At 47.0% G+C, this 24,850-nt stretch overlaps 1 protein-coding gene across 2 annotated transcripts in view; it reads right to left on the minus strand.

Annotated features, from left to right (window-relative positions):
- Nucleotides 1-24,850, minus strand: part of Mybl2 (MYB proto-oncogene like 2) — a 35,189-nt gene that overhangs the window by 3,947 nt on the left and 6,392 nt on the right. Inside the window, exons 3-10 of one of the 2 annotated variants that reach the window (XM_013077111.3) lie at nt 19,045-19,116; nt 18,141-18,233; nt 16,073-16,293; nt 11,696-11,858; nt 5,507-5,791; nt 4,169-4,591; nt 2,176-2,315; nt 444-543 (exon numbers count right to left, since the gene is read on the minus strand). In XM_013077111.3, the coding sequence (XP_012932565.3) occupies nt 444-543; nt 2,176-2,315; nt 4,169-4,591; nt 5,507-5,791; nt 11,696-11,858; nt 16,073-16,293; nt 18,141-18,233; nt 19,045-19,116 (1,497 nt within the window). Of the gene's footprint in view, nt 1-443; nt 544-2,175; nt 2,316-4,168; nt 4,592-5,506; nt 5,792-11,695; nt 11,859-16,072; nt 16,309-18,140; nt 18,234-19,044; nt 19,117-24,850 lie in introns of both variants that reach the window. The other variant, XM_021239070.2, reaches the window with a different exon arrangement.

Consider the following 24,850-nt stretch of genomic DNA (forward strand, 5'->3'; position numbering starts at 1 on the left):
ATGTCACCAGCCATTGCAGGAACCCAGGTGACTTCCCAGCATGCTGTAAGAGCTGAAAGTCAAAGGTCTCCGGCATAAAAAGCAATTTGTCACTCCACAGAACCATGCCCAGGACCTGAGACTTCCTTCACCTTCCCAACCCGACTCTTCTTCCTAACTGTAGCACATACTGAAAGCAGCTCATCATTTATGCGGCATGTTTAACATTGGCCTCTACCCTCCTACACGCTAAGCTTCACTTGGATTCTGCTGTCTGCAGCACCAGCTGGCACCTTCCTGGCACACTGATGGCACTCAGGCATTGTTGATGAGATGACAAGAAGAGCTTGAGCAGCTCCATTAATAAAAAACAGGATACGTGCATCTTCTTGGGAGAGGAGAATCCAGGGATCTCAGAGGGAAAGCGCTCTGTGAACCTACCATGCAGGGACCAAAGGACATACCAGGGGCTTCAGCGGCCCATACTTCTCCAGGGCATTCTTGAATGGGGTTGGTGTGTGGGGAGTGTTGTCCATGGAGTACTTCTGATCCGGGGTTACAAACCTGCCGGGGCCAGAGGAAGCGGCTCAGTGACAAGGCGGGGCAGACCCCCTCGGGCACAGGGGCAGGAGGGCCCCTGCACAGGCGCTTCCCATCATGCTGGCCCAGGTGCCACCTCCAGCTCTCAGGGCCAGGGCAGGCACCTGGAGGAAGGGTCAGCCTCAGAAACAGGACAAGAAAGAGTAAAAGGGGCAGGAGACAGAGAATGTAGCTTGGTCACGGTCCAGACTCAGACCATCCAGAAAAAAGGCAGGCTTACAACCACAGTCGAGGCACAGAGAGAGGTGGCAGGGGACCCAGGAAGATGACTGCCCTCCTGTGCAGCCTCCCCAGAGTCCAGGTGAGCGGGCTCAGTACACAATGCTGAGGCCGCCATCTCCTCAAGCCTCACATCCTCAGTGCGAACAGAAATGTGGAGGAAACACATTAGCAATGAGAACCCTAGAACCGTGCACCCTTCTCTAGACGTGGAACCCATGTGTGCTCTCGGCCTGCGACAGAGAAGCCCAGAGAAGAGGGACGGGGACAGAAGAGGCACCTCACACCCCAGGCCACCAGGACGGGTGCCAGGGCAGGGGTGCTGGTAGGTTCTAGACTGCACAGACATGACTCCTTGTGTAAGGGCCACTTGACCTTGGTCATGGGCTGACGCTCAAAGCACAACAAGGACAGTCAAGAGGACCACGCCACTAGTCGGGACCATAGGGCGGGGGTCAGCTCCTGGATACAGTCGCCCGTGCATGTCATTCCGCAGAGATCAAAAGCTAGAACAAGTGCACCCCATACTTCTCCTCCTTCCTCAGGACAAAGAGATTAAATAGGGATTCATACAATCTTTTCCCACCCCATTATCTCCAGCATGGATACAAAGATTATTACCCCCTGTAAGGAAAATAAAGACAGGCAAACAAGGGCCAGGGATTTTAGCTCAGTCGTTTCACCACCTGCTGAGCAAGTGCAAGGACCCGAGTTCGATTCCCCGTACAAAAAAAAAAAAAAAGACAGGCAAACACAAGAAAAATGTGAACACCTCGCAGTTCAAACTACAGTTCAAAGGGAGAAGCCCTGAGCTAGGATCAAGCTTCTCCATGGACCAAAGAAAACACGACGAAACCCCAGAGCTGCCTTGATCCACAGCATCAGCAAGATGGAGCACGCGTGTGCGCATGTGCGCCCCCCCCACACCTCCAGAGGCTCCCAAGAAAAAGAGTGAGAAGAGAAGACGCTTGGAGGCAGAAGTGCAATGCGGCCAGTCAGAGGACTCAGCAAGTGGGAGACCATGACAAGCCACACTGGATCATCAGGGAACGATCCCCAGGCGCTCTTCCATGTCAGAGAAAAGGCTACAAATGAAGAATGGGCATGTGAAGAGGAAACAGGTAAAAAAGTTAATGAAGACCTAGGTGTGGCGGCACAAGTTTATAATCCCCGCTACTCAGGAGGCTGAGGCAGGATTGCGAGCATGAGGACGGCCTGGATTACATAGTAAGACACTGTCCCCCCAAAACAACAAAGAAACACACGTACAATCGGCTCAGCAAATCTGAAGGATGACTAAAGCCAGGGGTGGAGAGCTGACACTGCTGGGAGGGGCAGCAGGCGGGCAGGGGCAGGGGCGGGGGCATGGGCACTCACGCAGCGTGCTTCTGGTGCAGGGGCGTCTTATCCCGGTGCAGGGGCGTGGTGACCACCACCTTTTGGCTGCACACTGGAGTGGATGTCAGCGAGGGGCTCTCCAGCTCCAGGGTGTCCTGTTTGTTCCAGAAGTTCAGAAACTGCCAGGGGAGAGAGAGAACAGGAGATTAGATGGCCTACACATGGATTCTCTAGGCCTTTGGGAGCAGAAGCAGACTCTTAGGAGACCTTCTCCACGACACCTCTGCTTTGAGGTCCAGGTTCCCTCCTGACCTGCCAGGCACCATCAAAGACCAGGACAAACAGACAGGAGAGTCCAACAAGTAAGTCCGTGTAGGCCCTGGACTTGTCACGGCCTGAACCCTCACTGTTCCCAAAGAGTGGTGAAGACAGAAGGCTGACTGTGAGAGGATTCCTTTCTCAGAGATGTAAACCCAGCACCTAAGGCTCGGAGGGTGACAGAGAACACCTGCCTGCACCATGCTCAGCACCAGACACAGCTGATCCCATTAAGCCCCACAAATTCTGAGACACGGACACTACCGGTCTCCCCGTGTACTGGGCGTTGCAGGAGGCTCAAATCCAGACAGGCAGTAATACCACCACCAACCCCGTCACCAGCTCAGAGAGCTCCTGCAGCCTCAGGTCCCCACCCTAGGCAGTCTCTGGACCATTGCGGGCTAACTGTGCGGCTCTACTGCCATCCTGCTCCGCCCTTCGCTTGGAGGGTGTGATCCTCTGAACTGCGATCCTCTCAAATTCCTATGTGCAAGTCCTAAACCCCAGCACTTCAGAAAGGGGCAGTATCTGCAAATGGAGAGTACCCTAAAATAATGAACTTAAAATGAAGTCACAGGGTGGCCCCTGCCCCAGTATGACCAGCGTCCTCCTCCTCAGGTTATAAAATAAGGGAGATGAGACAGCTGTAGGAGGAGGACCCTGTGAGGACGGGATAGGAGAAGGCCTCTAGGAGCCGAGGAAAGAGGCCTCCAGAGAACCCAAGGCTGCCAGAACCTTCACCCTGGGCTTGCAGTCTGCGGAGCTGTGAGGAAATACACTTCCTCCAGTTGTCTCAGGCAGCCGCTGGTACGCTCTGCTACGTACTGCCCAGGCCACAGATCCAGGCTTCCCTCAGAGACACTGTCACCCGGAGGCTGAGTCCTGATCCCTCTACAGCAGAGGGCCTTGGGCACCGTGCCGCCCGGGAGGGTCATCCCCAGAGCCTCTGCCGGAGTCCCCACCCCAGGCGCCTGGCCTCTCACACCGCAGGGCAGTCATGACTCTGGTGCTTTCCAAGGCCTCCAAGGCCTCAGCCCACTCCCTCCGCCAGCCCAGCTTCACACCTCCCCTCTATACTCTGCCCTTCTCCCTGCCTTTGCTCAAAGCAATGGCGCAAAGCAGCCACCACTCTGCAGGCAGCCTGAGCACCTCCCGGCCCCTTTCTAGACCTGGCACCCTCCTGGATCTGCCCGCTGCCCCGTGTCCAGCCCTGACAGAGCTCCTGGAGCAGACCCAGACCCCAGCAACTGACCTAGCACTCGTCACAGCAGTGCTTCCCTCCCCGCTGTCAGCTGGACCACGAGCCCGTCCCCAGCACGGACGGCCTCTCTAAGGGCAGGGCCGAGTCGCCTGCACCTCTGCTCTGTCAGGGCTGGCAGGCAAAGCTGCTGTGAGCAGGTGCTCAGGCCTGGGTTCTTCCAACAATGTGACTTAGTGCTCTTCCTCCCACCCCTGCCCCTCGATCGCCTGCTGCTGCCTCAGTGCAAGTGGTTCCTCCCCCTCCTGGACCCCAGCTGGGAGACTCCCCTTCACACTGCTGGCCACTTCTCTGGGTCTTTTAGGAGTGCTCTTCCTGCTGGAGCATAAGTTCATCCCCGGTCCCCAACACTGAGCTCAGGTCCAGTCACTTAGAAGGTGCTCAAATAATCCTGCTGAATCATGTGCATCAGGACGTGGGAACCGACTGCAGGAGTGGCCAGAGGGGCCCACACACCTGGGAGGGTGAGAACGGCAGGGTCTTGACGGGTGTGCTCTTGGGGGTGAGGCTGTTGCAAGAGTCCAGAAAGGACAGGCTGGCACTGTTCTCTGTGACGGGGGACAGGGCCACACGCCGCTTCTTCTGCCGCTTGAGCACCGAGGGCGGTGTGCCAACGCCCAAGCCCCCGACCTCAGTGCTGGGGGAGATGGGGATGAGCTCGCCCCGGCTGCTGCGGCTCAGGTCCGAGATGGTGTGGCCGTCCAGGCGGTACTCGGTCACACTGGGACCTGACGCAGTGGGCTGGCGGGGTGGCACTGCCTGCTGCTGCTGGTGCTGCTTCGATGCCTGGTGCTGCAGGGGGCTGCCGGTGATGCTGCCCTCTGCAGAAGGTTCCTCAGGAAGGTCAAACTTACTCAGGTCGCACCACGCATCCGGGTCCTGCCCAGAGACAGAGGTTAGGAACGTTTCCAATCCCCGTGACTTCCCACTTTCATACCAGGGAACCTGCACAAAGCTTCTAAGAACAAACCTAGAGTCACCCCAGGTCTTTCCACCTTTACCCTGAAAATTACAGTGCAAGCCCAAAGGCTTCTGGAAACAGAGACTCCACTCTGGTGCTGGAGTAAAGCAGAGATCCAGACCCTAGCAGCAATTTCTGGTTCTTGGGCCTCAGGCTCTGATCCTAAGGGTGGAGACCAGCTCAGGGCAGGGCTGATTTCAGGTCCACACCCTGGCCTCTGGGAAGCCCTGAAATTGAGGAAATCTAGCAACCCAGAAACAGACCACAAAGGATGACCTAGAGGGATGCTGCAGGGGAGGACAGCAGGTTTCTGCAAAGGCTGTAACTCCTGTCAGCAGGGCCAGGGGGTGGGGCCTGACTCCTGGCTAAAGAGACAGGAATCAACTCCAAGCTGAGACCAACTAGGAGCTCTCAACAAAAGGGCTCAATTTACAGCTAGTGCAGTAACCACAGCACAGCCTCAGGCTGCTCATCCTGAGTAACCATAACCCACTTGCCACTCCAGAACCCAGCACCATCCCCAGCACTTCCTGTGGCCCTCTCCAGGGAATCGAACCATGCGTGGTGTCACAAACACTGCTCTCCCGTGCAGCTGCCCTTACAGTCACTGGGGAGGCTGTATGCACACCACATCCCCACGCTGCTCACACCTGGAGCTCCTGGAGGGCAAGGACTGCACAGTGGCTGAGTCTGCGTCCCAGGCACTCTCAGGGCTGGGCAATTCACCGGGGGTCAGTAGAAGCAGCAAAATGACACAGGGAGAAGGAAGCAGGTCCATGACAGCAACTCTCCCTGCTGGAGAGCCCTATGTCACTACGAGGTGACCAACATACCGACTCAATCAAGTCCAGGGCTTCAGAGAAACTGGTGCCCACAGCAGGGATGAGGAGGTTTGCTGCCTCTACCACCCACTTGTAGGGCAGGCTGATTTCCGGCGAGGAGCCCTCCTGGTCCTCCTGCTTGGGGAATTCCAAGGGCTCTGGTGTGTGCACGGCATCCAGCTCCGAGGGAACAGGCTCCTGCTCCTTAGCAGTAGTGGCTACAGAAGCTTCCTCCTCACTACCCTCCTCTTCCTTCATGGCAAGGGGTGCTGGGGGCCAGCCTGTCACAAGACCTCCCTGTCAGACACAAGGGCACACCATTTGTGCATTTTTGTTATAATACTTAACTAAAGTAGTTTCCAGCTAATAATGTATAATCTCAATCTAAAAATGAGGGAACTCAGATGAACCAAGATTCAGACAGTCTATAAAACAGCCGTACTGTACACTTCAAAAACTACCAATTTTATGAAACAAGAAACAGGACACTAAATGTAGTGTCTGGTCCTGGGACAATCATGGGGGAAAAAATGGATCATGGTCTGTGAATGAGATAAAAGTCCAGAATTAATAAAGTCCTTAATTGGATACAGTTACACCATGGTTATGTAAGTGAATGAACATCCATATTCTTTTTTTTTTTTTTTTTTTTTGGTACCAGGGATCGAACTGGGGCAGGCAATGGAACCGCTGAGCTAAATCCCCAACCCAACATCCATATTCTTAAGAAATCCATGCTAAGACATTCAAGGAGGAAAAATGTGGTAACAGACTCTCAAATGGCTTGAATACATAAAATACATAGAGAGGGAAAGATAAGAGTAACTGGCAAATTTTAAAAACCAACAAGCTCAGTGGAGGATGTATGGAAGTTCCTCCTGCAACTTTATCAATCCTTGCTATGGAAAATTTGAAAAATGCACACGAATCCTATGATAGAAAAGAAATGAAGAAAAATCCTTTGTATTGATAACTCTCCTGGCAGAGTCCTGAAAATAAACTGGGCATATTAACCTGACAGATGCCAGAACAGGCCTGAAAGTGGCAAATGGGACTAAACACAGCCACGTGGAGAGGAAGAAGCAAAACCCCATAGTAATGAGAGCACAGTGGGGCAGGGGAGAAACCCCTGCGTGATGGACTCAGACAGTGCCTGGCCAGTAAACAGGTGACTTGGACAGGTGATGTGAGTTCCAGCTTCCTTGCCTGTAAAATGAGGACACTAAGGTTTACACCCAACGGGGTTATGCGGACCAGCAAAGACATGTGAAGTACTCAGTGTCATGGTAGTTGTTATTACCATGGCTGTCAAGTGAACACAATAAAAACAGTTTGTGAAATAAGTAAAAAAAGAAAAGGGGATATGATGAACAGATTTTATTAAAAACTTTGAACTGCCGGGGATTTAGCTCAGTGGTTCCGCCACCTGCCCCGCAAGTGCAAGGTCCCGAGTTTGATCCCCGGTACAAAAAAAAAAAGGAAAAACTTTGAACTGTTATAACAGGGGTGTAATCCCAGGGTGAAGCAGGAGGACTGCCGTGAGGCCAGCATGGGCTGCATAATGAGTTCAAGGCCATAATAAACTGGGTAGTGAGACCCTGTCTCACCAAATTAAAAAAAAAGTAGGGCACAGCGGCACACTTGTAACCCAACACTCAGGGAGGGTGAGGCAGGAGGTTAACAAGTTCAAGTCCGTCCTGGGCAATTTAATGATTTAGTGAGATCCTGTCTCAAAATTTTAAAAGATGTTAAAGACCCAGGGATGTAGCTTGGTGCAAAGGCTCCAGGTTCAAAATCCCCAGTACCAACAAACAATCTCACAAGATATCATTTCATAGTTTCTTATAAAGTCAGGTACATACTTATCATATTTGCCCAAGAGAAACAGAAACTTATGTTCATGCAAAAACCTGTACATAGCACTGGGAATAAAGCTCAATGGTAAAGCACTTACCCAGCATCCAGAAGGCCCTGGCTTCCACCTTCTGCGCCACAAAAAGCAAACCAAAAGCAACAACAAAAACACCTATACATGGATGTTTATAGTGGTTTTATTTGTAAACACTACATGGAAATAATGTCTCTCAGCTAATTAATTAACAAACTGTGGTATATTCATGCCACAATAGAGTATTACTCAGCAATAAGAAAGAACAAACTGCTGGGTGTGGTGGCACATGCTTGTAATCCTAGCACTCTGGAGTCTGAAGCAGAAGATTAACTGGTTCCAGGCCAGTGTGGGCTACAGGGCAAGTTCGAGGTCAACCTGGACTACATGGTGAAACCCTGTCTCAAAAAAAGAAGCAAACAAACCAAGGAGAACAAAACTACAGACTCATGACATGAATGAGTCAAGCACATTTTGCTCAACAAAAGAGAGAGAGGTATCAGAGTACCATCTGGTTCCAAGTGCACAAATTCTTGCAAAGGCAAGAAACACTACAGAGATAGAACACAGGCAAGTGGTTACCACTCAAAACAAAAATAAGAGCCTATAATCCCAGCACTAGGGAGACTAGGGCAGGAGGATAGCCATGAGCTCAGGGCCAGCCTAGGCTACACAGTGAAGTCAAAGCCAGCCTGAGCTACAGAGCGAGATCCTGTCTCAATCAGTAAAAAAAAAATAACAGCCAGGGCATAGCTTAGTGTGAAGGCCTGGGTTCAATCCCTAGTACCAAAACAAAAAGCACAGGCAGAGCCAAGCAAAACCCAGTATCTGGAAGGCTGAGGCAGGAGGATCTCAAGTTTAAGCTCATGAACTGGGCAATGTATTGATTTGCAAGACTCAAAATTTAAAAAAAAAAAAAGTTGGGGATATAGCTCAGTAAGAAAGCCCCAGGTATGATTCCCAGTACCCTCCCCAGGCCAGTGTGATAGCACATACCTGTAATCCCAACACTAGGGAGGCTGAGGCAGGAGAATCGCAGAGAGCTCAAGGCCAGCTGGGCTGCAGAGTAAAGTGAAGGCCAGCCTGAACTACTGAGCGAGACCCTGCCTCCAAAAAACCAAAATCAATCCAAAACAAAGTCATTAAAAATAAATAAACACTAAGGAAAAATACACTTACTACTCAAATAATAATTAAAACCTCACACTGGCTACGCAAGCACAAAGACCTGAGTTCGATCCCCAGTACCAAAGGAAAAAAAAACAAAACAACCTCACACTGTGTGTATATGTACAAAACATCACATTGTACATAATATTACAAGCATATATAATTTTCCTTCAACAATGTATTAATAAAGCTGAGGGGAAAAAAAAAATAAGGACGATCAATTCCAAAGTAACAAGAGCTAGGGCCAGGGATTTAGCTCAGTGACACCGCACCTGCCTTGCAAGCGTGAGGTCCTGAATTCGATCCTCCCTACCAAAAAAATAAATGAAAAGTTAAATTTACAACAATAGCATCTGTTGGGCATGAACCTAGCAAAGATGTTTTACACAACCACAGGCAGCACTGACAGTGTGGGAGACAAGCAGCCTTGCGTGTCACTGTTAGACAAAAGGGCACCGCCCCTCTGGGAGCAACTTAGCAAGGCTCTGAAAACTTCCCATGTCCTGGACTCAGTCTACTACCTGACTTCCACATCTATAAAATTAACCACATACACAGGTGAGTACAGACAGCAAGAATCTGAACAACGATGTTCATTGCAGCATAGAGGAAATGGTAACAGATGCCCACAAATGGGAGAAGGGTGATTATGATACATTCAAGAAAGGTGAGGGAGGGCCCGGGATTTAGCTCAGTGGTTCCAGCGCCTGCCTCGCAAGCGCAAGGTCCCGAGTTCAATCCCCATACAAAAAAAAAAAAAAGGTGAGGGAACAGGGATTTAGCTCAGTGGTGTCACGCCTGCCTTTCAGGCACAAGGTCCTGAGTTAGATCCCTGGTACCAAAACAAACAAACAACAAAAACCACTTATTTAAAAAAAATTAATTTTTAAAAAACAGCAAGGTTGGGCCGGGGATTTAGCTCAGTGGTTTCGCAGCCTGCTGCGCAAGCGCAAAGACCCGAGTTCGATCCCTGGTACCAAAAAAAAAAGCAAGGTGAAAAAATTTTATTTTAGGTAGAAAATAACTTGTGAGGCCAGGGATTTAGCTCAGCGGTTCTGGCACCTGCCTCGAAAGTGCAAGTTCCCGAGTTTGATCCCTGGTACCAAAAAAAAAAAGTTATGGGATATAACAATCTTGTTTTAAACTTATTAACCTCACTAGTAAATGTTGGTAAATATATTCTACAATTTGTTATTTTTTACAATGACCGTGTATTATTTTTTGTTTCAGACAGGGTCTAAGTGGCCCAGGTTGGCCTTAAACTTGGGATCCTCTTGCCTCAGCCTCCCCAAGAACTGGAATGACAGGTGTGTGCCACCACACCCAGCCATGTGCTACTTTTGAAGCACAGGAAACAATTTTATAATGCCAAGCATTGACCAGTAAATAGGGAAACCTGGGGGTGGTCCCATACACACATTAACAGTCAAAATTTACATGGCAGGCAATCTACCAAAATGTACTTCTTTTCATCTATCTATCCATCTCTAGGAATCAGTCAAGAAATAATTGAGCTACTGATCAAGCCACAGGGATGAAAACTGAAGTTTAGTTTCTAATAACAAAATCAGAAATAACCCTTATGTTTATTAGTAAGGAACTAGTTAAATAAACAGCACAAGAGAATCACTGAAATGATGCTGGAGAGGAATGGAAAAGGCTGGGATCAAACTAGGAACTGATCCCGTGCTCAACGCCCCAGCATGTGGCTCAGCCCAGCCCAGCATGGCCCGTACTCCAAACAGCACAACTAAGTGCCTGCGATGAAAGCCAGGTCAGCGAACTGACTTCCAGCACAGGAGGATTCTTAGAGGCCATGGGAGATCTGTCCACTTGGCCCACACTGCAAGGCTTCATGCTTGCTGATGCCCTCTGCTCTCTGTGGAAGGAACATTTGTTCTTCTACCAGAAACACCACATTGAAAGGATGCTACTTAGACATATGAGAGATTGGCAGAAGCCGACTCCTTCAGTGAGAGGACTTGAAAGGAACTGGGACTAGTGGAAGGAATCGTTCGACTTCTACCTGAAGCCTCCTGTACTATTTCATTTTGTTACCCAGAGGTGCAGTCATACCAGGGAATCAAGAAATTCACTGAAGCTGGAAAAACAAGAAATACAAGCAAATGTATTACATAACCTTCTAGCAGAGTACTGTAAGAGAACTGGAGCAATGAACAAGTTATCTGTAGCCAGTAAGAAGGAACATTTAAAAAAATGATTAAATAGTTCATGATGTAAATTAATCCCAACACTCAGGAGGCTGAGGCAGGAGGATATTGCAAGTTCCAAGCCAGCCTGAACTACAAAGCAAGACCTTGTTTTAAAAACAAAAAGAATCCCGGTAGTCTGGATGGGATAAAGAGGCAGAAAGATATGAAAAAAAAAGAAAAAAGAAAAAGAAACCAAAACAAACCAATAAAAAAAAATTATTCAAGATACAATTAAAACTGTAAAGTTTGTTCTGCGGTATGGGACAGGGGATATTAAATGTGCATATATTGGTTTCTTTTTAAAATTATAAATGTAATGTTATATGAAAAGGCAAAATCATAGAAAACCGGTCAGGAAGAGGACAAAAAGGAACACAAGGAATTCTGGGGTGCTGTAATGTGATTCTGGTGACAGTTACAAACACAAGTGTATACTTTTGTCAAACTCCAAACTGTACACTAAATGCATAAATTTTACTATCATATGTAAATTATATCTCAATAAATCTAATTTGGATTTTTTTTTCACGCCATAGGGGATCAAACCCAAGGTCTAAATATGCCAGGCAAGTGCTCCACCACTGAGTTACATGCCAACATTTGGTTCTTCTTTTTAATGGCAAAGACGCTTTCAGTTTTAGGAGGGTAAAGAACAGCACGTGAGAAGGGGTCCTCCCTGGCCTGGGTCTCAACACTGCCTATCAGACTGCTCTGCCGCCATTCTTCTCCTGCAGGCAGTCATGCCCAGAAGTGTGTCACAGCGGAAGGCCCTCCAAACATGGCCGCACTTGGACCCTGTGGCAGATACTAGCAAGCAACTGTGGGCAAGATGTTCGACGAGATGGTATCAGATAAACATGCAAGGAGACAAACGGAGCAAGCTGGGGTGGAAGCCAGAGGCTGAGCTGCTGGGGCAGACACCTTACTTACCTGGCCGTCTGCAGGCTGGGCACCCTGGTGGCCGTCCTGGTCCTCCAGCTCCAGCAGCAAGTACACAGGGGGCTTGCAGTCTTTGGACTCACTCAGGAAGCCTCCCGTGTCCACCTTCCTTTTGATGGTGGAGTTCCAGTGGTTCTTCACAGCATTGTCCGTCCTGCAGCAGAAAACCAGGATCTCTGAAGCCCAGCTCCTAGGACATGCTCCCTGGGGTCCCATGTGTGCACCAGAAGGTCCAACCTGATGGACCCTCAGATGTCTTTCATTTCTAAGATGACCCTTTCTAGCTCCAGTGATTTACTGAGAATTTCCACATCTCTCTGTCAAATAAGCAAATGTATTCTTCAGGCTAGGACAAATTACAAAAACAAAAATGTGTCTGGAACTCTCATCTCCTTCCCTGCCCACTTTGCATCTGCAAAAAACCCTGGCTTGAGTCTCACAAGGACCTCAAATACAAGCCCTGCTCACTTCCCAAACTTTAATAGCCAGAGGGCAGAGAATCCACCTTGAAGCCTCATTATCTAGAAAATCAGAAGACTGATTCACACTGTCACTGACTGACTGAAGGCACACAGAGTCGCACAGAAGTGCAGGAACAGAGTAGGGGAGTACTAGTACACAAGCACACAGAAGGGTGCTTACAGAAGCACAGTAGTATAGACAGTGCCACACTAGGCAGTTCCTTCTCTGAGATACAGAGTGCTTTTCCCTTGAAATAGCCAGAACAGAGAGCAATAGCCTGACTAAGCAATAGCCGTAAGTTCTGGCCTTCGAGGCATGGTGCTAGCTGTGGGGTGGGAGTACTGCTGGTACTTCACCCACATCTTTACTGCCTACAGTACTCCTGGCCCCGGCTGCCCTGAGGGCTGCTGTCACCAGCCTGTACCGAGAGCTTTCCCTGGTCCTTAGAAGACAACCAAAGATGCCTAGGATGCACCCGAACCACCCTACACACACACTTAGCCTTGCATCCCAGTCTTGCTGGGCCCCTTCTCTATTCTCCACTTCTTCCCTCGTGAGACCCTCTCCTCAATAAATCCCCTGCACCTGAATTTCTGCATCTCGGGTTTCTGGCTCTAAACACCATCCCGGCCCTCTCACCCACAAGGTCAGAGTCCAGGGTGCTCCAAGCTATAAGGAGAACCGTGCTTGTGCTCCCAGCTATTTAGGAAGTACCCACTGTCAGGCACTATTCTAGGCACTGGGGACCTACTGATACCTGAGACAAGGAGTTGCCATTTAGTCTCATCTAGTCAGGGACACAGGCGTTGCACCTACTTGTAATTGAGGTACAGGTCACTCACAAGAGAGGTATGGACACTATGCAAAGGTCACAGGGACTGACCACAGTCTAGAAGCACAGAGAAGACTCCTCTGAAATAACACCCTGCTGAGCACTGAGGCACGAGAGCCTGTGAGCTGCACAACAGGCCCAAGACAGCAGAGCAGTCCAGGCTGACAGAGGGTTAGAGGGAGCTGTCAGAAAAAGTTCATGATGGTTGAGAACCAAACCAGAGGCAGAGCAGCTAAAGACCACCAAGTAACCAGGACAGACAGACTGGTGGCATCTGCAAGCCAATGAGGCCATGCAGAGAAAGAGATCTAAGTGTCAGGGAGGCCCTAAAAGATGACAGACTCAGGCTGAGTTACAAAAATACAAAATTCCAGTTTTTAGAAAAACCATCACCTTGAATTTCCTCTCTTCTCCCTCCCACAACAAAGAAAGGACTCAAATTAAATACAATATGGTCAGGCAGAAATTCCCACAGACAAAGAGAACAGGGTAAAAAAGAGCAGCAAGTAAGAGATTTTTACAGGTCTAGAGAAGACGGAAAGCAGTTAGGGGGGAATGGTCTCCCCCAGAAGACTAGGAGTTGAAACCAAACTGAGCCAGGGAGAGATTCTGGCAAGAACAGAACCAAGTCATCCCAGGGACCTCACAGAACCACAAAGGGTTGGAGGAACCAGGCCCAGTAAGGAGCAGGGAGGAAGCACAGGCTGAAAACAGAGCAGCTGTTTCAAAGTTAAATTTCTGGCCCTGACCTCCAGGGCAGGATTAGGGAGGTTTATCCTCTAGGGAGAACTGACTAGCAACCCTGGCTGCAGCAGAGGGTGGGGCTGGTGCACAGGGCTGAAACTGCGACACAGTGAAAACCCATGCCCTGGGTGGGGGACACCCAGGCCACTTCTGCCTGTCTTGTGCCAGTACTCTCTCCAGGAGACAGTCTGATGGAGCATTCATCTCTGGGGAAGGCACACCAGAGAAAACATCAGTTCTTGGGATGTTCTGCCAAAAAGCCAGTGAATACCCAGTCACCTGCAGCAAAACCCACCCATAGAAAAGCAGGGTGCTTCTAAAGGACTTTCATGACTAGTTCCTGAACGTGAATGGCCAATCAACTTTAAAGGAAGAGTCCTGTAAAAAATGTAACTAGCACTGCTGGGGATTTAGCTCAGTGGTGCTGTGCCTGCCTTGCAAGCATAAGGTCCTAAGTTCGACACAAGGTATGGAAGAAAAAAAAATGTGACTAGCAAAGCGAACAAACAAACAGGTAACATACAACATAGGAAAGGGAGGTATGTTCGAAATATCTCATCAATAGTGAAATAAGCTATTACAAACATAAGAATAAGGTGTAAGACGAAGAAGCAGAAATGAGACCACAGAAAATAAAAATTTTTAGTCAAAATAATTTCCAAAGAAGGATCGGGCTGGGCAAAGTGGTACACACCTGTAATTCCAGCCATTTGGGAGGCCAAAGCAGAAGGATTGCAAGTCAAGGAAACATGGCAAGACACTGTTTCAAAATAGAAGTTTAAAAGGTCTGGGGAGGGCCGGGGATTTAGCTCAGTGGTTTCGCCACCTGCTGCGCAAGCGCAAGAACCCAAGTTTGATCCCCGGTACAAAAAAAAAAAAAAAGCTCTGGGGATAAGCTGGGCATGGTGGTGCATGCCTATAATTCCAGCACTGGAGAGGCTAAGAGCCTGAGGCAGGAGACCTGTCCCAAGTTCGAGGCCAAGCTGGGCTACATAGTCAGCTCAAGGCCAGCCTAAACTACATGGTGAGACCTTGTCTCAAAAGATCATACTTACATATATATTTACATACGTAAATGTCTGGGGATGTAGCTCAAGAAGGAAAAAGGAAGGAGGAAGGAGGAAGAAAAAGAGAAAGGAAAAGGAAGAAACAAAAAAGAACTATCCATATAAGTATCATTGGACATGCCACAACCAAAAATTTACATCCCATTGACTGATCTCAGAATAATAATGAAGGATGTACTCCACCAAAACAAGGATGTAAAACAAGAAAGAAGAGGGATCCAGGGGCCAGGGATTTGGCTCAGTGGTTCTGCTGCCTGCCTGAGAGCGCAAGGTCCTAAGTTCGATCCCCTGTACCAAAAAGAAGAAGAGGGATCCAACACAGGACAGATGCAAGGGAATGAAGGGTCCAAGGTAACAGGGCAACCATCTTCTTGAAAAGTGACTGGCAAATGGAAAAGGACAAAGATGTCTAGCATTGGTTCTTTGAAGGAAAAACAGTCAAATATATTGCCTAATTCAGTCTAAGCATTTGAAGAATAGCAATAATGGATACCCTGAGGATACGATAATTTAAAAGCTACACCAAAGCCTCTGTGAATGAAAAAAGGTAGCAATGATCAACTCCAGGAAAAACAAATGTCAGGCAAGAAGAATATAATGCCAGGAAGTAGTTCTAGCAACTGAGTTATATCTACAAGGTAATGATACCATAAGCACCATTGTTTTAACTAAAATTAGGGCAGTATACTGAGCACTGGGGGAGTAGAGGGTATAGGAAGTCTAAGAAAGCTAAAACTTTTCCTGTAGCTCAAAACTAAAATAAAACACTACATATTAATCAGACACAGTGGTGCAGGTCTATATCCCAGCACTCTGGGAGGCTAAAGCAGGAGGCTTACAAGTTTGAGCTCAGCCTGCATAACTCAGTAACAAACCTGTCTCCAAAAAAGGAAGGTGTGGGGATGTAGCTCAGTATGAAGGCCCTGGGTTCAATCCCCAGGACCAAAACAAAACCAAACACACCACAGCCATTCACAAATAGGGACATAAATACCAGAAGTAAAAAAAGAGTCTGTTTTAGCAGAAAGTAAAGGCAAGACTTTTCACTGTTTCCCTTTTTAGTAGTTTACAGTTACAACCTGGCTTCTGGCTGAGGCCTCCCTTAGCACTGTTTGTCCACTCAAGGTCAGTACTTTCCTGGGGGGCCTCCCTTCCTCCTATGAATGCATCTGGAGGCCCTGGAGACAGGACTCCCAGGAACTCAGCCATCACAAGCAGGGGCCTTACCTTCCCCAGGCCCCAAACCCCCAACAGGGAGCTCACCTCCCAGGCAGCAACTTGGCGATCTCAGCCCAGCGGTTCCCCAGCACTCTGTGGGCCTCGAAAATGATCCGGTCCTCCTCCTCAGTCCAGCACGATTTCTTCACCTCGGGATTGAGGTGGTTGTGCCAGCGCTCACGGCACTGCTTCCCCAGCCGGCCCTTTAGGTGCTTGGCAATCAGTGTCCACTGCTTTGTACCATACTTCTTGACCAGCTCAATGACCTCAAAGAAGAGCCTCTGTGAACCAGCGGACAGCCCTCCCTCACCTCCACTTCAGCACCCTCACACCCACAGGAGCTTCACTGTGGCCCTGAGAGATGTCATGGTCCCACCCCTTCAGGCACCCAGGGAACTACTGTGATGGTTTATGGGGGTGCTGCATAGAGGATGAATGTGCAGTCCATGTGATTGCTTGGGGACCTTACCATGTCCTTGTTATTTACTGCCTGGAATAAACCAAGGCCAAGAGCACCTGAGACTCTAAACTGGAGAGCAAACAAAGGAAAAGGAGACAGCATCCTGCCCTCCAACTTCAGGGTTCAAACCAGTCCACACACTAAGTAGAAAAGGGCAGAGGTGGACCTACCCACAGGGCTCCAAAACCACAGCACACCCAGCTCAATCCCCTCAGAGGGTCCATAGGGACTAAGGGTAGGGGAGAGACCTTCTAGCTTGAGCCACAACAGAGTGCCACAAGCCCCTCTAGCACTTCTGTGCAAATCATCAGGGTACAGCCCCAAGTCATGGCTGACCAGGGTTGCCTTTCAGTCTCCCAACTCTCAGCCAGGCCCATTGCTCAGAAGACGAACAACAGACCCAACCACCCGAGCCAGGCCAGACCCCTCCTGGACTCTGGATACACACGTTCTCATGCACACTGGAGCCACAGAAAACTGGGAAGGGAGTACTTCTGGCCAAAGGGATTTTGGTGAGCAAATACTCTATTTCTGCGTGGCTTAAACTTTTTTTTGGTACCGGGGACCGAACTCAGGTCCTTGAGCTTGTGCAGCAGGCAGCAAAACCACTAAGCTAAATCTCTGGCCCGAAAACTAGATAATATTAAAACTGATTTTAGCATCTTTTTTTTGTTGTTGTCGATCAAGCTGATATGTGGTTACTGTAAGAGTTTAAGCCATGGGCCGGGGATTTAGCTCAGTGGTTTTGCCACCTGCTGCACAAGCGCAAGGACCCGAGTTCGATCCCCGGTACCAAAAAATATATATATCTATATATAGATATATAGATATATATATAGAGATATAGATATATCTCTATATATATACACACATATAAATAATCTAGTTTTCGTTGACTCCTCTCTTCCCTGGGGGGCTGTGGCTGCCATGGTGGAATGGCATCTTCTGGGCTGACATCGGGGAGAAGCATGAGATGAGGCAACCCCCAAAAGAGGGCCAGGGGGATCATGGTGCTTCCTAGCCTGGTGCATCTTCCCCTCTGAACCTCAGTTTCCCCATCTATAAAACAGGACTGTAATTCCAGGCATGGTGGCACACGTCTATAATCTCACACTCAAGCAGGTGAGGCAGGAGGATCACTGCAAATTCCAGGTCAGCCTGGGCTACATAGTGAGTTCGAGGCCAGCCTGAACTGCATAACAAGACGCTGTCTCAATAAACAAAAGAAAATAAAATATGACTAATTCCTCTTCTGTCCAACAGGACTATGGAGATCAAAAGAAATGAGGCCTAAAAAAATAAAAAAGAAAAAGAAAAAGAAAAAGAAAAAAAAAAGAAATGAGGCCTCCATGATTTCTGAACTCTGTGATTAGAGATAATCATTATCTTAATAAAGGATCAGAGTAGCTGAGCTAGCCCATTAGGTACTCTAGGTGGTAGGCACTATTCACATTTCCCTTTATGGATGGGTAGATGAGAAGTGGGGAAGCCCGGAAACAGATTCAGGGCTAGACGGAGCATAGTGTGGGAATGTCAGGCTGTCACACTAGCACTCAGCCAGACACCCCCACTGGCAAGAAGGGCAGCCTCTCCATGCCTGACTCCTTGGTGGCAGAGGCCCCTGTGCGTGCTGTAGCCCTCATCTGCAGTTACCTTCTGGTCTTCCTCTTTGGTCCATGGACCCTTGACAAGGTCTGGATTCAAAACCCTCAGCCACCGGTACTGACATTGCTGGTCTGTGCGGTTCTGGGAATAAAGCAGGAAGAACAGGAATCTGAAACCTTCTGGGACCAAGCACACCTTGGGTGGGTGTTGCCTCTCCCAAGGACCCACAACACCAGACACCAGAATATGGATGCGTTCATTTGCTACAAAGGACAAACTCAGTGGAAAGTCACCTCTACCACCCACTCACAGAGGGCCTCCATCTCCAATTCTACAAAAGCCTCATGAGGCGTGTCAGGGATCCCAGCTTTCTTCTGGGAGAGCATTTTTATTCCTTGAAGAGTTCAGATTACATGGAGGAAAGAGATGAGGAAAAGAAAGCAGAGAGACCTGGTAACTCAGGGAACTAGATGGCAGCTCCTCAACACTCCTCCCTCCCAGACACCTGGAATCCTAGGGGCTGAAGGTGCCAGTGGGGACAACCCATCCTCAGGAGACTCTAAATGCTCAGATGTGGCTGCCAGATCTGCAGGGGCCTCACCATGAAGCCTGCTCCAAGTATTGTTTTCCCCTCGGTTTCAGTCACACTGTCAAGAAATTGAGTACCTGTTTGCTCCTGACTCACAGGAGGAAATGCAAATCTGTCACTGATCACACACTGCAAGTGTCTCTGAGCCTGAGGCCACCAGGCATGCTGTGTGAAGATGCTTCTGATAGAGTGCCTCGAATTCCAGTTTTGGAAGAAAGGCCCTACATGTGTCCTTTTGTTCTAGGGGAGCTGGTGAGGAATTCGCTTTTCTTCTCCTCTGCAGAAAGTCTGTTCCAGGCACAGACCGATCACCCAGACAGACCCTTGGCCCTGGGGAAGAAGCCAGAGAGGGGCCATACTCACAGGAAAATGGCTGGCCAGGAACTTCCAGTCTTGCTGTCCAAACTGCTTCACCAAGGCCCTCAGCTGCTCGTCCTGCCAATGCCAGAAAGACAGAGGACTGGCTCACATCTGCAGGAAGCCTCACAGCCACCCACGATGGAGCCTTGTTCACCCATTCTGTTATGGAGTGAGTACCTACTACATGCCAGGTGATAGGCACTGGAGCAGGCAGCAGCACATCTGCCCAGTGCTCACAGGGCTTACACTAGGCGAAGAGGCAGTTGCTCATCAAATGCTCCTATAAACAGAAGTAAAGCCACTCCATGCCTCCCTTGGGATATGGTGATTGCTTATTCAGGGATACCAAGGGATAGGTTCAAAAGAAATGCAGTATAGCCAGAATACAGGGATAGGGAGAGAAAGGGGAGGATGATTTTGGAGACAGTGGAGTTAGATCATGGATAGGATTGATTCAGGCCTCTATAACAAATGATGCATTTGGGCAGTGCATGGTCAAGGTCCAATGTGCTTGTAAAAAGTATCTTTCAGCTGCTGAAGTGTGGGAAGAGAGTCAGAAGAAAACAGAATCTAGGGCCGGGGATTTAGCTCAGCGGTTTCGCTGCCTGCTGCACAAGTGCAAGGACCCAAGTTCGATCCCCGGTACCAAAAAAAAGAAAACAGAATCTATCAAAACAGTCTCCTGAAAATGAACCACTGATTCACATAACATGAATCTCGGTATCATTATGAGCGAGAGGTCAGACATTAGAAGGTATGCACCGAAGCTGGGTGCAGTGGGGGTGCACACCTATAATCCCAGCACTTGAGAGGCTGAGGCAAGAGGATTCCAAGTCCCAGGCCAGCCTGGGATACACAGTAAATTCAAGGCCAGCCGAGAGCTACATACTGCTCAGCAAGACCCTGCCTCAAAAAAACAAGAAAAAGAGCACATATTTATAGTCCATGGATATGACATTCTAAAAAACATAAATTAGGCAATTGGGACAACAAGGTATCAGTGGTTGTCTGAGGACAGCAATTAGGGAGGAACACTTAGAGTGACAGGAATGTTCTATAATGGGATCCTGGTAGTTTTGTGACTGTATAAGAACATCAGTGGAGATTCGCTGAATTGCATTTTAATTAAACATTTGTGGTTGATTTTTGTGAAATGTAATATACTGTACAGTATACAGGCAAAAAATAGGGCATACTTATACAATGCAATGTTAGTCTCCACAAAGATGGTGAGCTTGCAAACAGTGTGCCAAGCGAAGCGAGCTGGTCACAGGACAAATAGCACATCCACTGCGCCTGCAAGGCTAGGGAAAGTTGCATGGAGAAACAGCTTTTGAGCTCAGGATGAGGATTTGGAAATTCAGCATCGAGGGAGGTCAACCTCCAATGTCTGGGTGAGTCAGAGTGAGAAGTGGCTGTAGGCAGAGAAAAGTGAGTAGGGAATGCAGTCTGGTGGGGGGAAGGGGCCTGGAGAGGAAAAGTGGGTAACATGGACAAAAAAACCAATGAGAACCGACTCCCTCAGAGGAAGGAGTTACATCATAGAAACAGAAAGGACAAAGGTGGGCTGCCAAGGCTTGGAGGAAGAAATGAGGGAATCAGCGCTTAACAGAGACAGCGTCAATTTTCAAAGGTGAAAAAGTTCTAGATGTCTACTGCACAACAATGGTCAAACACTTAACATGACTGAACTCTATACACTTAAAAATGGCTAAGCAAGAATGAAAAAGGTGAAGTCACAACAGATCCAGGAGAAATCCAAAGCATCATCAATTCTTACTTCGAGAACCTGTACTCTAATAAAATGGAAAACATTGGGCCGGAGATTTAGCTCAGTGGTTCCACCGCCTGCCTCACAAGCTGAGGACCTGGGTTCGATCCCCGGTAACATACATAAATAAATAAATAAACAAACAAACAAATAAATAAAATGGAAAACACAGGAGAAATGGACAGATTCCTAGATACATGCGAATTACCAAAGTTAAATGAAGATACAGAAATTCTAAACACCCCAATTACAATGAGTGAAATTGAAAATGTAATAAAAAATTTACTAACAAAGAAAAGCCCAAGTACTGATGGCTTCACTGCTGAATTCTACAAGACATTACTAAACTCATCAAGGAAATTGAACCGGAAACAAAGCTTCCAAGTTCATTCCTGGAAGCAATTATTACTTTGATTCCAAAACCAGGGAAAGACACAACCCAAAAAGACAGGCCAATCTCCCTAATGAACATTGATGCAAAAATCCTCAACAAGATACTGGCAAAAAGAATAGAAAGAGTCATCAAGGGCCGGGGATTTAGCTCAGTGGTTCTGCCGCCTGCCTTGCAGGCACAAGGATGCAAGTTCGATCCCCGGTACCAAAAAAAAAAAAAGGAAGAGTCATCAAGAAGATCATATACCCTGACCAAGTCGGATTTATCCCAGGGATGCAAGAATGGTTCAACCTTCGTAAATCAATATAAATAATACACTATATTAACAGACTCAAGGACAAAAACCATATATTATCTCAATAGATGCAGAAAAGGTATTGACAAAATCCAATACCTATTCATGATAAAAACTCTACAGAAAACTGGAATAGAAGGTCTTTATCTCAACTTGATTAAGGCTATCTATGAAAAACCAACAGCCAGCATCATAGTAAATGGTCAAAAACTCAAAACTTTCACGCTAAAATCAGGAAGAAGACAAGGATGCCCACTATTACCACTCCTGTTTAATACTGTTCTTGAAACATTAGCCACAGCAATTAGAAAAGAGAAATAAAAGGAATACAAATAGGAAAGGAAGAAGTTAAACTGTCATTATTTGCTGATGATATGATACTTTACATAGAAGACCCAAAACACTCCACCAAAAGGCTTCTAGACTTAATTGACAGATTCAGTAGAGTAGCTGGATATAAGGTCAACACTCAAAAAACAATAGCCTTCTTATACACAAATAGCAGGCTCACTGAGAGAGAAATTAGAGAAACAATTCCTTTTACAATGCCATCCAAAAAAAATGAAATATCTAGGAATCAATCTAACAAAGGAAGCAAAAGAGCTCTACACTGAAAACTATAGCACTTTGAAAAAGGAGATTGAGAAGGATATAAGAAAATGGAAAGATATCCCTAGTTCCTGGATAGGAAGAACCAATATAGTGAAAATGGCCATACTTCCAAAACTATTATATAGGTTTAATGCAATCCTGATTGATATTCCAACAATATATTTCACAGAACTAGAGAAAACAATCCAAAAATTCATTTGGAACCAGAAGAGACCTAGAATAGCAAAAGAAATTTTAGGCAATGGAGATATGGCTGGGGGTATTACAATCTCCAACTTGAAACTACACTACAAAGCTACTGTGATAAAAACAGCATGGTATTTAAAAAATAATTTTTAAAAAAATAGCATGGTATTGGCAAAGAAACAGACCTGTGGATCAGTGGAATAGATTAGAAGATGCAGAAACAACTAACTACAGATATGCTCAGCCACCTCATCTTTGACAAAGGAGCCAACCATCCTCACTGGAGGAAAGATAGCCTATTTAATAAATGGTACTGGAAAAACTGGATTTCAACCTGCCAAAGATTAAAACTTGACCCATGCCTATCACCATGCACTAAATTAAGATTGAAGTGGATTAAAAATTTAAGTATTAGGACAGAAACACTAAATTTGCTGGAAGATAAGTTAGGTAGAACTCTTGAAGATATTGGTATAGGATAAGATATTGGTATAGGATAAGATTTTATGAACAAAACCTCAGTGGCATGGGAACTTGCACAAAGAATCAACAACTGGGATCTTATCTTATTAAAAAGCTTCTGCACTGCAAGAGAAACCACCAGCAGAGCTAAGAGACAATCTACAATGTGGGAAAAAACTTTCACCAACTGTACCTTAGACAAAGGACTACTATCTAAAATATATAAAGAACTGAAAAAAATCAGACTCCCCAAATTCAAAGACCCAATTCAAAAATGTGCATCTAAGGGCCAGGGATTTAGCTCAGTGGTTCTGCCGCTTGCCTTGCAAGCACAAGGACCCAAGTTCAATCCCCGGTACCAAAAAAAAAAAAATGGGCATCTGAAATGAACTGACATTTCTCAGACAAAGAAGTAAAATAAAAGCTGCAAATAAATATACAAAAAAATGTTCAACATCACTGGTCATTCGAGAGATGCAGATGAAAACAACACTGAGATTCCACCTCACCCCAGAAAGAATGGCTGCTATTAAGATATCATCTAGGGCCAGGGATTTAGCTCAGGAGCCAGGAATTTAGCTCAGTGGTTTCACTGCCTGTCTTGCAAGCGCAAGGACCCAAGTTGGATCCCCGGTACCAAAAATAGAAATCATCTAATAACAAATGCTGACAAGGGTGTGGGGAGAAAGGAACCCTTCTCCATTGTTGGTGGGAGTGCAGATTGGTGCAACCACTGCGGAAATCAGTATGGAGATACCTCAAAGAACTAGGCTTAGAGGTCCCATTCGACCCAGCTATCCCCCTGCTGGGTATCTTCACAAAAGAATTAAAAGAATCATACCACAGCGATATATGTGCACCCATGTTTATAGCTCCACAGTTTGTAATAGCGAAAGCTTGGAAACAGCCCAAGCGCCCATCAACTGGAGACTGGATAAAGATGTGGTTTTTTTATAAAATGGAGTACTACTTAGCCATAAAGAAGGAGAAACTACAGACATTTATAACTAAATGGATGCATATTGAGGCCATCCTCTTAAGTGAAATAAATAGGGCACATATGTGTAAATACCAAGTAGTTTCTCTAGTGTGAGAAACGGAAAGTGTAATTAAGGATACACATGGATGAAATGGCCTAATAACATATTTCTTGGATTGTGTTTCCATCACGTGTCATATGACCGTATCAAAATTTAAATTAGGGAGAAGTTTGGCTTATGTGGAGTCTGCTAACTGGAGTTTCTTTTCCAGATCATTATTTGTTCAATGTTGGTTTTGGGGATCTTTCTGAAACAAATCACATCCTCTGGTGTCTTGTTGGTGGTTGAGATGCTTTTTTAAGTTATATGGAAAAATGTTTAAGTGCTTTTCAGTTTTGTTTTAGTTGAGTTCTAGTGTATTTGAATATTATTATAGTTTTCTTTTCCCCCTGCATTGCTCTTCTTTGAGTGGTTTTAATTTTCTGTATGTGTGTGTGATAATAAAGTTATTTAATAATTTTTTTTAAAATGGCTAAGCAGGCAAATTTAATCCGGTGATTTTTGGCTGCACATTCTCTAGTCGCTCAGCACTGGTCTCTCAGCCACCTCAAAGCTCTTCATTCCACGCACCACAGATGAGCTTCCCTGAATGAAGCCAGGTTCTATTCTGTCCCTCCCCAGCTTTATCAACTGCCCATGCCCTGCACTTCCAAAGATAATAAAAAATTTTTAAATAGTAAAAAAGATAGAGCCAGGCATGGTGGCACGTGCCTGTAATCCCAGCACTCTGCCAGGCTGAAGCAAGATCATAACTTTAAAAAAACACAAAAAAGATCCTAACTTTGAGCCCAGCCCAGGCAATTTAGTGACTAAGCAAGACCTTATCTCAAAATTTAAACAGACCTGGGGATATAGCTGAGTGCAGAGGTTCAATCCCTAGCACCACAGGAAGAAAGGGAAGGAGGGAGGGAAGGAACTACCCATGGTTCCACACTGCTAGCTGCAAACTTGTAGCACTTCTTAGCTGGACACAAGAGGCTCTCCCTCCCAGAATGGGTTCCCATCTGTCATTCTGTCCATGTTACCCACTTTTCCTCTCCTGGGCCCTT

This window comes from Heterocephalus glaber, unplaced genomic scaffold, assembly GCF_053883595.1.
Source record: "Heterocephalus glaber isolate CG9 unplaced genomic scaffold, H.glaber_assembly_v1.0 deba00001673, whole genome shotgun sequence".
In the NCBI taxonomy this organism is placed as follows: Eukaryota; Metazoa; Chordata; class Mammalia; order Rodentia; family Bathyergidae; genus Heterocephalus; species Heterocephalus glaber.